This window comes from Sparus aurata, chromosome 20 (assembly GCF_900880675.1).
Source record: "Sparus aurata chromosome 20, fSpaAur1.1, whole genome shotgun sequence".
Lineage (NCBI taxonomy): Eukaryota > Metazoa > Chordata > Actinopteri > Spariformes > Sparidae > Sparus > Sparus aurata.
Genome location: NC_044206.1, coordinates 11,901,990 through 11,914,449, shown reverse-complemented (window position 1 = coordinate 11,914,449; position 12,460 = coordinate 11,901,990). Strand labels below are relative to the sequence as shown.

At 39.8% G+C, this 12,460-nt stretch overlaps 2 protein-coding genes across 3 annotated transcripts; one reads left to right on the top strand and one right to left on the bottom strand.

The window, feature by feature from the left end:
* Positions 1-72: 72 nt before the first annotated feature.
* dcun1d3 (defective in cullin neddylation 1 domain containing 3) lies at positions 73-7,696 on the bottom strand. The gene is made up of 5 exons (XM_030400817.1): positions 7,404-7,696; positions 6,207-6,289; positions 5,189-5,239; positions 4,498-5,054; positions 73-2,040 (listed from the first exon to the last, which is right to left on the bottom strand). Exons 4-5 carry the CDS (start codon positions 4,941-4,943, stop codon positions 1,497-1,499), a joined length of 990 nt encoding a protein of 329 aa, XP_030256677.1. The 5' UTR covers positions 4,944-5,054; positions 5,189-5,239; positions 6,207-6,289; positions 7,404-7,696; the 3' UTR covers positions 73-1,496.
* Positions 7,344-11,249, top strand: lyrm1 (LYR motif containing 1). 2 transcript variants are annotated; one of them, XM_030400819.1, is made up of 5 exons: positions 7,344-7,476; positions 9,473-9,652; positions 9,752-9,812; positions 10,589-10,620; positions 10,718-11,249. In XM_030400819.1, the coding sequence occupies exons 1-5, from the start codon at positions 7,453-7,455 to the stop codon at positions 10,829-10,831; spliced, it is 411 nt and encodes a 136-aa protein (XP_030256679.1). In that variant the 5' UTR covers positions 7,344-7,452; the 3' UTR covers positions 10,832-11,249. The 2 variants fall into 2 exon arrangements, with proteins under 2 accessions (XP_030256679.1, XP_030256678.1); XM_030400818.1 differs by lacking the exon at positions 7,344-7,476 and adding an exon at positions 8,188-8,277.
* Positions 11,250-12,460: the final 1,211 nt, after the last annotated feature.

Genomic DNA, 12,460 nt, shown 5'->3' with positions numbered 1-12,460 from the left:
TAGTTGCATTTAGAAAAGACAGGAAAAAACAAAAGAGATCTTGGAAGTAATTTGACACAGATTTTCATGGTCAACAGTCAAAAGTTCAACACTGTTTTTATTTATTATAAATCAATACATTTTATATAAAAAAAAGGACAAAGGGGTCTGAAATAAAACCATTGTAGATGTAAACCAAACAGCTCAGGTTATGGCCACCCTCTCACCACACTGGACCCATATCACAGACTCCTGATTAGCCAGAATATCAAGGTGACACTCATCCACTTATCCCAAAACATGCCTAGGCTATACTTGAGATCAATCTACAGTTTGGAAAAAGTTTTAAAATGGAAATAATGTGGTTGACATCAATCTCTCTGCAAAGCACTGCGAGTATAGCCACTAAGCATGCCATTGTTTTTTTCTGTGCAGTCCGTTACAACCATCACCAGCAGCAGTCGACGTTGTTTGTGAAGTGTGCGCGCACGTTTTGCGTCTTCTGTCGAGAAATGACAAAGATGTAGCTTTAGCCAATTTGTTGTGTTTACAGACTTCCCTAAAATTAGAAGAATCTGATTTTTTTTTTAAAAAGCCAGCATCATTGTGTTGTATACACTTAACTGCTTCTTGAAAATAGGTGGACATCAAAATGGTACATGCTAGAGGTCAAAGGGGGAGCACAGCCAGCTGCTTAAACAAGCTAAGCCGCTCACTGCACTCAAAAAAACACTCAACGCAGAAGAGAGGGTGGGCCTGTTACTGTGGAAACCAAGTTGGATTTTGAAATGGATGTTACAACTTTGCATCAATTTAAGAAATAAAATGCCCTTATGACAGAATTGTAATCCATTACTGTCTGCCATATAATTGCAGGCAGACACTTGTGAAGGCAATACAAGTGCAACCAATTTATCCTCACAGCACTGCAAGATAAAAGCATACAATCTAACTAGATTAGTCCAATAAAGATGATTTCACTGACCATGACCCTTACGGTAAATCTTGTGTTTTGGTAGTAAGGAGTTATTTGTAGACCAGTTGCCTAATTTTTCCCTTCTTCTTTATTATTAATTATTTCCTTGTACAAAAAAACACATCAGCAATATTACCAGGCCAAAAATAAACACTGTCTATGTGATAATTGTGGGTAAATGTTATGGCTTTCTGTTGCCTGTTTTTAAAACCAAGCCTTTACTGAGCTATATCTGCTGGGTTATGGTAGGTAGGTGCAGGTTAAAATGGACCAGATGTCCAATTACTAAAAAAACACTCATGGGAGGAGAGGAAAAGTAAAACAATAACTTAAATAGAAGTGCTTAAAACATAATGGTTCTTAGAGCCCTTTCAGAAAACAAACAATAAGGATGCGAAGCAGGAATCCCACCCCAACAGAAAAGGAGAGCGAAATGAACAGCCGTAATGGTAATACTAATATTCATCCAATGATTCACAGATGTACAGTTCACGCGCAGGTCATATCCTTTCCTTCCTTTCAAATATTTCTTGTTTCCCGGTCAGTGGCCCCCCCACGTCTGTGAGCCGCGGCTTCCCTCTGTTTCAAGTCTGTCTGTGTTGGGAGAACACTCTGTCTCAGTACACCTCCCCTCTTCCTCCTTTGCCATCAGTGCCTGTTCCTCCTCTTTTTTCCTGCGCTCCAGCTCCCACTCCACAAAGGTGTCGAAGAGGCTGGGCCACGCCTCGTCCTCGCTGTAGTTGCTCAGGTCAGGCCCGATCGCCTGGGTGAAGTTGAGGAACATGTTCCACGTGTCCCTTGAGATGCCCCGAATACCTGAGGGGTTCTCCGCTAGGAAGTCCAGCCAGTGCTCCAAGATCGCAGGCATGTCCTGTGTGAAAACCAGGCGCCATAGGGCGATGGCGATTTCGCGCTGCAACGAGCGCTGGCCCTCGTCAGCGTCCAGGCCAAACTGGAAGGTGAAGCGGTACAAGTCCTTGAAGTTCTCCTCTCCCTTGGCATCCACCAGCATGCAGGGGAAACGTGAGCAGATACCCTCGAGGCTGTCTGCCTGGATAGCCTTGCAGCCTTCGACAAACTCCTTCCTGGTGAAACAAAGCAAACAGAACCGGACATCAGAATAAAACTCAATTTGGTAAGGATAGTGAGGCCTAAAAGATAAAGATTATATTTAAAACATTATACTCTTCAACAAAGCAAATTTAACAGCACCACAGCTAACTAATAGCTAATAGATACAAATTACAATAGCTTATGATAATTATTATAATAGCTTAGGGAATTGTGGTATTTTTATCCCTGGGCCATATATTTACATTTTTTGGTGTATAAATGATTCTTAGAACGTTTCGGAATTGGTCAAGTACAACTCCTCAACTGGCAACCACGACACAGCTGCAATGGCGGATAATGTATTTCTTGGGGGTAACTCATCAGGTTGTTATTGCATGTCTGACAGCATTATAGATGGTCGTTTTTGTTAATGTATGAGATTCGTTTTGTAAGCAGAAATACAAGACTCATTCAAGGTTACCCTAAAATTTCGTGATGAGCCAAGTACCACAACTACCCTTTAGGGAATAGATTTTAAAATTGCACTTCAAACTGTTCATTCTTTCAATGAGACATTGACAAACATCATTTCCCTTCAGTGCTCTGGGCCTCAACCCAGGCAGATATACAACATAATAGGCTTTCAAAGTCAAATGTAATATAAACAGCTTCAGTAAGCATCAGGTGACAATGAAACATGGTGGTAACCAGAGTGCGGTGTTGTCCAAAGCCGCTGGAGAGAAAAGTGCTGAGTTAAAAATCAGAGAGGGGGAGCAGTCACAAGCAACCCAGCCAGCGGGCAGCCCTATTCATCTCCGACACTGACTGCAGAGTGGGAGTGCACAGCAGGATCCATTTCCTGTGTGCCCCCTTACCTGACAGTGGGAAACAGGTGCGTGTGAATGTGTGTTTGTGTGTGTGAATGTGTGTTTGTGTGTGTTCAGTTGGGCAGCTGAGTGTTTGAGGGGTGGGAGGGATGGCCCACAGACTAGAAGGTTAAACAGGCGGGAAGTTGCTTCTGTGGCTAGAGGTTCAGTTATAAGACATCAAGCCAGTTACTAGTTGTGGGTGATACTTAGTAAGCAGTACTTTAGAGAAAAACTTATATGATCAATAACCAATGAAGACAAAATATTATTTGAATAAATAAGGGGAAGTGCCATTAATTATAGCTAAAATAAACTTTCCCTTTAAACGTGGCCAATTTAAAAATTACACTGAATTTTCTAATGATGTCCCGATGTTTCACTTTTTCGCTGGCGCCAGCAGCCTGGTCAGTAGTAGAGGTGACATTCTCACTGACATGCAATTGTACAAAGTGCTGGTCATGTGTCATCAGTCCGTCCTTACAACATGCAGGGGGTTGCCGGTGCACTGCCTATAATGAAAAGAACTATGCCAATGTACTTTAGAAAGGTGTTTCTGGCAAATACCTTTGCATTCAAACATTGCATTGTTTGGACTGCCTCGCTTAATCCCATGCACGAACAAGATACTCAAGTTCAATCACAGCTCTCAGCCAAAGGCAACACTTTAGAGGCGTGGCGTTCCAGTTCAATGTCATTTGGATTGAAACCTGAAATGCATTGAGGAGTTTTTTGTAGCCGGTGTGCACTGAGTGAAGGGTGTTACAATAACCAAAAGGGTCTGACATGGATCAGGCTGTAACCAATAATCAAAAAACGCCTTGATTGGCCTCAATCTCACAGTTTCACTTGAGAATCCTGGGTAATGTTTTCACTTCAGGCAACATAGCTGACAGCATGTTACAGGGAACAGAAGGGTGAGTGTTGTGGAGCAAGTTTCAAGGTCTTTTTACATGACGTAATGTTAAAGATTTAAGAAGGGTTTTTTTTTTGGGGGGGAAGATTCTCACCTTCATTGCATAGACTGACAGCGATGGTAAAAAGAGAAAACATGAGAAAAGAGACATCTAGGAGACGCAACAAGGGAATGGGCCACCAGGACACTCTCACCCCTTTTCCATAAGTTCTCTTCTGGTTTGTGAAAAAGATAGCAGGTTTTCCTGGACCTGAAATGCTACCCGGGTGTGTCATATTATCCAGGCTGTTGTACATTGTGAAATGTCGTCTGTTAATGACACATCCTTGATCACAATGGTTCCACTCAAAACTGGTGGGAATGTGGGCTGATTCACTAGATATATCTCAGGTTCCAGGAATCCTGACAGAATTTTTCAAAAACCTGAGCTGATTTGTTGGAACAGGTCCCATTGAGGATTGGCAAATATAATACCAAAATAAATGTGATGTGTTATGCAAGTGACTTAAAGTAGTCTGTGATCCATGAGTGGTAGCAGATACAGGGTCTTACTGGGTAATTAAATCAGTGGAGGCACTAATGAAACTATGGTCTTTTGTCCACTCAGATCACACGCTATAGCATACCACTGTGCAGTAGTTTTGCTTGTTTATCCTGATCAACAAATACCAGACAACACACCCCATTTCCCAAAAACTCCACCTTACCTTGTAAACTTGCACATGGTAGCTGCTTGAAACTTCCAGGCAAGAACAAGCACACGAAACTCTGCTGGGTCCACACACAGGTCATTACAAAACCTCTCCATGCCCTCCTCCAAGATGGCGTCTTCGTGTTCATCTTTGTAGCAGCAGAACAGCTCATCAATGCGCAGCATAGACAGCCCATCTCCATCCAGACACTCGTCCTTGCGTGGTTCCCCCATCAGTGCAGGGATGACCGGTGACTCCACTGTAACCTCCAACGCCTTGGTGCCATTCGACAGCTCGCTGGTGGCTTTGCTACACGGGGCGCTGGGCTCGTCCTTGTGGCCCCCACAGCCGCCAGCACTGCCTCCTTTCTTGTGGTGGGACTTGGAGCTGCTCTCCTTGTCTCCACTCTTGCTGCCGAGTGAGGACGTTGGATTCTTACACTTGGTGACACACTGGCCCATGTCGTTCTCCCTGGTCCCTCGCCTGTCTTTCCTCCGCACCTTCAGTCCCCGTCCGAACCGCCTAGACGCCTCTGCTGTGACCTGGCGAGACGTCTCAACATACCCTCAGGCCTGAGGTGGAAAACAATTTTTAAAATGTTAATCGGCATGGATTCGAGCTCACATCAAAAGATGTCATTTGTCTGGCTGATAGTATAAGAAAATCTGGGATTTTTTTTAACACTGAGTGTCAATAATTAATTCACCTGTGCCAAAGCTGCCACGATCCAGGTCTTGCACTGCCAGACTTCAAAACCCTGAAAAAGTGATGAGGAGAGAAAACAAGAGTCTGTTTGAATACATACGCACATCGCCGATAATTATAGAAACCTTTACAAATAAATTAAGAAAAAAATGCCTGGTAACAACAGAAACCTACTATGGTAGAACTGCTTTTGTTTTTCACAGAGCCACAACATAACCTTTAGTTTTCTTTACTCCCTTTAGCTTTATCCTGTCACATTTCATTTCATGTAACCCTTTACTGTATTGGAATAAATAGCTTGTGTAAAACTGTGTTTACCTTCGCTTGGTATCAGGAGGTAAAATATAGTGTCAGACATTTGACGGGAGGGAGCAGATGAAAACAGTGCAATCAAAAACGTGATTAAATTGCTAAAATAGAAACCATGGACTGAGACTGTGGAGTTACTGTGCTGAAACGTAGAAAAGATATTCCAGTTTTCAGGGCAAGTCATAATGTGTAATTTACTTTAGCGTGATTGTTCTTTGGTAAAAAGAAGTCAATGTACAACACTTTCCTCTTTGAGATGAAGAAAAAACTAAGAGAAACGTAATTACTTGGTCATCCATGCCCCTTTATAGATTTTTCGGAGAGAGGACATAAACACATGGAAAAGATAAAGGATGTCCAGCTCATGAGGAACATCGCTGTCAGGAACTCTTACTTGTGACTGGCAAGAAAAATATCTAATAATGAGGATGAAAATGTATCTGCAGAACATGCAAAAATCAAAGAAGTGACATGCTTTAATGGAGAGGAGGGTGAAAATCTGATTACTGACTGAACTGCGGCAATCAAACTTACGCAACGCAAATAAAAGCATTATCTCTTTTCTGCTTACCCAGTTAATCTCAAAGCACCTTATTTAATTTTTGCGTTTAATGCGATTAATCATTCCACCGTCACATCCGCACATAAAATGCATGACTCGGTCAAGTGTTAAATGACTAATAAAGTAGCTGGTTGGAGGAATTACTTACAGACAGTCCCTCAGATGGCATTGGCCACAGACCAAAGTGTCTTCCTATTCTGCTCCATCACTGTGACCTTGACATCCGCAATGCTGAAAAGACATATTATATTGTCATCATAAGCAGAAAGCGATAGCTCATCATACCCAAACCTGCAGGACTATTTTTGTCAACATGCAATGAATGTGTAATTAAAACTGCTCTCCTTATTGCAGCATCATTCAACTACTGACAAATAGCTGCAAAGAACATTATGTACGGAAAATATATTGTATACTGTGGACAAGACTATATTTTTGGTTCTGGGGTTAAAACACTTTGATGGTTGTCCTGTGACAGACCTCTAACAGGGGCACAGCTATGCTTTGTTGTGAATTCAAGCTCATGGACCCTGTTGTCAGAGCCACAACTTACTTCTGAAACAAACTCTTACTTTCTGTTGTGACCAGTGACTGATTCTTGTTCTCACATTAGCTAACACAAGTGTATACATGTATATATTCATCATCGGAGCAAATCAAACTGTACTGATCACTGCACTGGACATGTTGGGGCAAATGTCTAACTAGCCCATCCAGGCTAACTCCACTGAACATCTGATGGACGTCTACAGGTCTGCTTATTAATCAGCAATCTTAATGATCATCCTCAACCAACTAGCATGCTGGGTTAGCCGAACAATTCAGTATACAGCAATTACTTTAACTAAAACATATTAATAGTGCTAAAACTGCCAGATGACATACTTGAGCTAGAAAACAAATGCTTGATAGCTGCCAACACTGTTGTCAAAGCACATCCTCAGTTAAATTACGTAGCTGACGCTAAGTAACGTTAACAGGCATTAACGTTATTTCTTTTTACCAAGTTATGTTCATTGGGAAGTGGCGAGCACAAACAGGATCAAGTGAGCTTAACAGGACACGCACACCACCCAAAAATGTCACGTAAACAGCGTTTCGATGTCAATTAACACCTGGCAAATTTACCCACTTACTATTTCAGATAGTGCCTGTTATGAGGCAGTTATCGATTAACGAGACATCACCGCCGCTGGGACATTTACATTAGAAATGCCTGGCCCTGACGACGTCGCCATAGCTAGCTAGCATCAGCTCGGTTAACTAAAAGTTAGCTATCGGCTAAGCTAGGTCTTTCGATTAAGACACCGAGAAATACCACAATTATCCCCGGAGAGAAACTTACCTTTTGTGGAAATTCTATTGTGTGGAATTGGATATACATCACGTCGGGAATGCCAGCACAAATTAAGCAGTTGGTAAGTTGGCCAGGGTTTGGGTATACGATCAGAAACGAACTGAAGCAAACTCGTCGCGTTAACTCAGATTGCTATGGCTAACTGGTTAGCCGCCAGCTGACAAAAACTTCCACATCAATATCGAATTATATTCCGCTTTTTTGAATGGAAATAAGTAAAGAGCTGGCAACCAGTGTGTGCCTTTGAATCCGTTTTCAATTATGCTAGCTCTTTGGAGTGAGTTAAAAGACCATCTCGGACTAAAGCAGCCAATTTCTTTGTGCTTCCCCCTTTTAGTCATTGAGTGTAGCTACATTGTGGGCATTTTCCTGCATCACTTCCTCTCTGCTTACAAGCAACCAACAGCTGATCCTCCTCTCAGCGATGGCATCGATACTATAAATCTTTTAATTGTAACACAGTTCTGTGCTTATGAAAACAAACTGTCATCCAAATGCATATATAACTGTGTAAAAAATACTGATGCATATATTTTTAATTACAAGTTACAGATACGGCTGACATTATAATATTGAATCCTCGAAAATGTGTCAAAACCTATTATAACTTATCCGAAATGCCTTATAATTGTAATAATAAACATTTTATTACAAAAATGTTGCTTCCACTTCATATAGGTAATCATCCCCAACTTTATGAACGACGAAAATTCAGAGACACACGTTAAAATGTGTCTTTTTAAAATTTCTTCTGTGCGACCTCCCCGTTTAGAAGCCAGGTTGGGAAACACGTCATCTTCAGGCGACAATGTGTTTCTGCTGTCCTAGCAAGCTACTGCCAAGCTATCCTCAGACACAGTTGGTAGGTCAAGTTCTGCAATATTAACGTAAATTGTCAAAGATAATGAGCGACAACGCTAATGTAAGGTGTTAATTTAAATGGGACTCGAGTCGACAGTAATCCTTTTTCTTTAACAGCAGCCAGAGCTACATTGTTAGAACTGTCTGGAGAAAGCTCAAGCAGAGCTAGCTTCATGTTGACAAGTGATGAATTGTTGCCTCATGCTCTCTGTTTGGGAATCAAGAATCAATTCAAAGGCGCTAATAGCATTATACTTATTAGGAGACTTCCTTTAATCGGAACACGTTATCGGTACATTGGATTAATACCTCAGTCAAGTCATGTAATAGTTACTTAAGGCTGTGTTGGGATAAAAGCCCTGTGTTGGTTTTAGCGACATCTAGTGTTGAATGATGGGAACGATTGGATAACAATTTGCTTCAAGGTCCCAGGTGATTGCTTATCAAAAGGGCTTGACTATTGAAATAAATCGCATATTTGTTGGGAAATTTGCACAGCTAAGATGCATCTCCAATTAAGGCAGGCCTTCATCATTAACTATTCTTGTGGGTATATCTTTGTCATTTTAACTGAGATTCTTTTGCTCACATCATGTATACAAATTAAAAAAATAAGATTTGTTTAATCAAATTGCCACAAACAAATTAAACTCTGGCACGTTTGGTGTAATCCCAGAATAGTACTGGTTAGTGTCTCGGTCTCTTGGCAAATAATGACACTCCCACATTTAGTATGCTGTTTTCACAATAATTAATGGGAACTTTAGAGCACCCTACCAGATTAATTAGACCCTGGGAACACTAGAAAGGCTTTTTTTCTATTCTCCAGTTACTTTGTCATTCATGAAAGCTATTTCCAGGTTAATTAGTATCAAATTAGGGGCCTGTTGTGTAATACAATATATATATATATATATATATATATATATATATATATATATATATATATATATATATATATATATATATATGTATGTATGTATGTATGTATGTATGTATGTATGTATGTATATATATATATATATATATATATATATATATATATATGTGTATAAATAAATATTACATTAACCATATTATATATATTAACCATATTTATCAGGAATTGAGCATTGTACACAGTATGAACATGGTTTGTAATGACATTATTATTTTCTATCCAATTTAAAACCTGTTTTTTTTTTTTTTTTTTTGAGAACCTCTGTTTTGGAGCCCCGATGACGGCCTCCACTCGCAGGACGGTGTTGTCGCTGTACACGCGGGTGTTTCGCATTGCCCGAACCTGGCAGGCACAGAGCGGGGTAACGAGTGAAACAGAGACTGAGAGAAAGTACATAATTCAGGAGGCCCGCACTCTCTTCAGACAGAACCAGCAGGTGTGAACAACAACACAGTTCTTGCTTACTGAAATGAAAAAGCAGTTGTTTTATAGCTGTTTATATGACTAATCCTTTCTTCTGTTTGCTTCTTCTCAGCTCACAGATCAAGAATCCATAAAGAGGTGTATAGAAGAATGTGAAGCAAGGATAGAAATAGGTAAGGGGGATGCAACAGGTTTCCTTACATAAGTCTTGACTAAGTCTTATCCAATTTGGATGAGGACCACAGTTACGAGACAGTAAGGCTGACAGTAAAACGATGTGATAGATACTGGATTGCCACAGTATTTGTAACTGAGTGACTAAACAAGTTCAGCTGACGTGCTTCTGTGTTTCAGCATGAGTAAGATGACGAGTAAACATTGACTGAGCGGATTGCCAAAGAATGATCCGTTTTATCTGCAGTAAAAGCAGAACCATCAGCATGAGCAGGGTTTATATTATCATCAGTTACCATAAGATAATCAGAAAACTCGATGTTATGAATAGCACACATAAGTTCAGAAAAGTATTATTTTCTGGCATGCTTTGTTTTTTTGTTTTTTATATATAAAACAGTATTTTAATTGCAAGCAAAGAGCAGGGTTTGTACAGAGTCTTAATAGTCTTAAATGCTTCATAGTGAACAGTTTTTGAGGTGAGAAATATGCATCCTAGAGTTTCATCATAATCTGGTGTTTCATCGCCACAATCATTCATGTAAATCAAAAATCTATTAATAAAGATAAGACATGATCCTGTCATCTACTATCTACTATTGGTTTGTTGTGTTTTGGCGTAGAAATGAGCAAGAATTAAATACTCAAAACATGCAATCAAAGTGAATATAAACTGCTTGAAGAAGGAAGTATGAAGAGCGATATTTTGTAGCCACTGCTTTTGCAGTTTTTATACAATGGCAGCTATCAACACTGACATTCATTTTTTTCACAGGTCTGCATTACAGGAACCCATATCCAAGGGCTGTAAGTAATAACCGTAATTTATACAGATTAGATTGTTTTTCTCTGTGTTGTTGACAACTTTTATTCACATATTTTGTTTCTCTGAACATCCCCGTAGACCTACCTACCACCACTGGGACTGGCGACTCAGAAAGGCAGGAAGCTGCGAACACAGCAGCGCCTGAGGAAGCAGGCCAAGCCAATTTACTTAGAGTCACAAGACGAGACTTGATGCTCAATATCCCCGCTCCTCGCCAAGAGTTTCGAGTTACAAGGGACAGGAAACTAGAGTGTAGTCACATGCTGATCTCATGGGCTGAATAGTTTGTGAGGCGCTTGATGATGCCTGAATACCCGTCATTCAGGAAAAAGCCATTTTTCATCAACATTGTGGGTTTTTTTTGTTTTTTTTTACTGTGAACTGCGTAAACATGAGTCATAACTGTAGGTTTGAATGTGACCTGTAATATAAGATCAAGTTGTATTTCGTATTTATTTTTCTGTGTTAATGTTGTTATAAGCTCTTCACACATCCTTTCTGTATCAAATAGAACATGTGAGAATACAGGTTTGTGTTAAAATTGTGTAAGAGTACAAATACACTTTCATTTCATTAACGTCTGACAGTAAAGTCTTATATTCTACTCAAATGTGTTGTGTTCTCTCTTCTCCAGAAACCGGCCCCTAATATTGACCCTATCTCTCAGCTTTTCCCTATAGGTAGCTTGTTTTGTTAATGTGGAAAATATGAAATGAACCCCAGAAATGTGGCTGACAGCACAGAGGAAGTTGGGAAACAAGTCATTTTTCAGTTATGCAAGACTCCAATCCATCGTACTGTATGCAGATGGTGTACTTCCTATAAAGTTCTGAGAAATTAAAGAGGCCAAAAGACTTGCAGGAGAAGGGCCTTGTACAGTTTAGTACATGCAATAATGACAACATGTTCGGCAGGTCAGTAGGTTTATGCTGTGCCTATATCTAAGGGTATCTACCTGTTACTGCTTGTTTAGATATATCTGTACGTCACTCTGCACTTTTACTGCTTTATGCACTTCTGGTCAGATGCTAAACAGTGTTTCTTTGTCTTATTGCCTATTGTTTGTGCAATAACTGCACTGAAACAGAAAACCAAACAGAGGTGATAAAAAATGTCAATGAAAAATATGTTAAAGGTGAGAAATAAAAATAGAATAAGTAAATATTCATTTAAAGTGCAAAGCGATAAAAAAAATGTCAACTTCTCAATCTGTTCAGTATGTTTGTTTTAAAAGGGGAAAATGCTTTAGAGTGAATCTAAAGGCTTCATTATGTGATCAGTCTTGCGCATTTTTGGTAAGGACAGGTTAAAAACAAAAATAGATATGCTCTGAGGGGACTGCAGAATGACGGGTAAAAAAAGCAATATACATATAATATGCAGTATTTAAAATATATAAAATAACTATATTCTACACTCGTATTTGAACATGTGCTCTGTCTTACATTAGATCTGTTGTGTTTTCTTCAAGTAGTTAAGAAACAATAAATAGCCTGCTTTTGGAAATGATCTGCGTGTCATTCATGGACATGTTAACATGAATGACAGACATGATGGGTTTGTAGTGTTTGCAAATTAAAAGTTTAAAGTAATTTAAGGTGTCAAAGATTTTAAGCAGTGTTTTGAAATTTACTTCTCTACAGATGCTATTAAGAATACAAGCTTGTTCCTGAAAGAGCAGTTCAATATGTACAATATTTTTTGTTGTACTTCCAGGCAAGAGAAAGGAGTTTTTCTTGTGAACCTGTTGACTCATTCAGACTTCACTGAATGATGAGCTTAGTGTTCGCTGGTACAGACTGCTGACCTTTTACTCATACT

Excerpts from the sequence above, each read along its gene's own strand:
- lyrm1 (XM_030400818.1), top strand. The coding sequence starts at position 8,224 with ATGTGTTTCTGCTGTCCTAGCAAGCTACTGCCAAGCTATCCTCAGACA. Across the intron at positions 9,813-10,588 it reads TGAAGCAAGGATAGAAATAG|GTCTGCATTACAGGAACCCA; the intron begins GTAAGGGGGATG and ends TTTTTTTCACAG. Across the intron at positions 10,621-10,717 it reads GGAACCCATATCCAAGGGCT|ACCTACCTACCACCACTGGG; the intron begins GTAAGTAATAAC and ends ACATCCCCGTAG.
- dcun1d3 (XM_030400817.1), bottom strand. The coding sequence starts at position 4,943 with ATGGGCCAGTGTGTCACCAAGTGTAAGAATCCAACGTCCTCACTCGGC. Across the intron at positions 2,041-4,497 it reads ACCATGTGCAAGTTTACAAG|GAAGGAGTTTGTCGAAGGCT; the intron begins GTAAGGTGGAGT and ends TTGTTTCACCAG.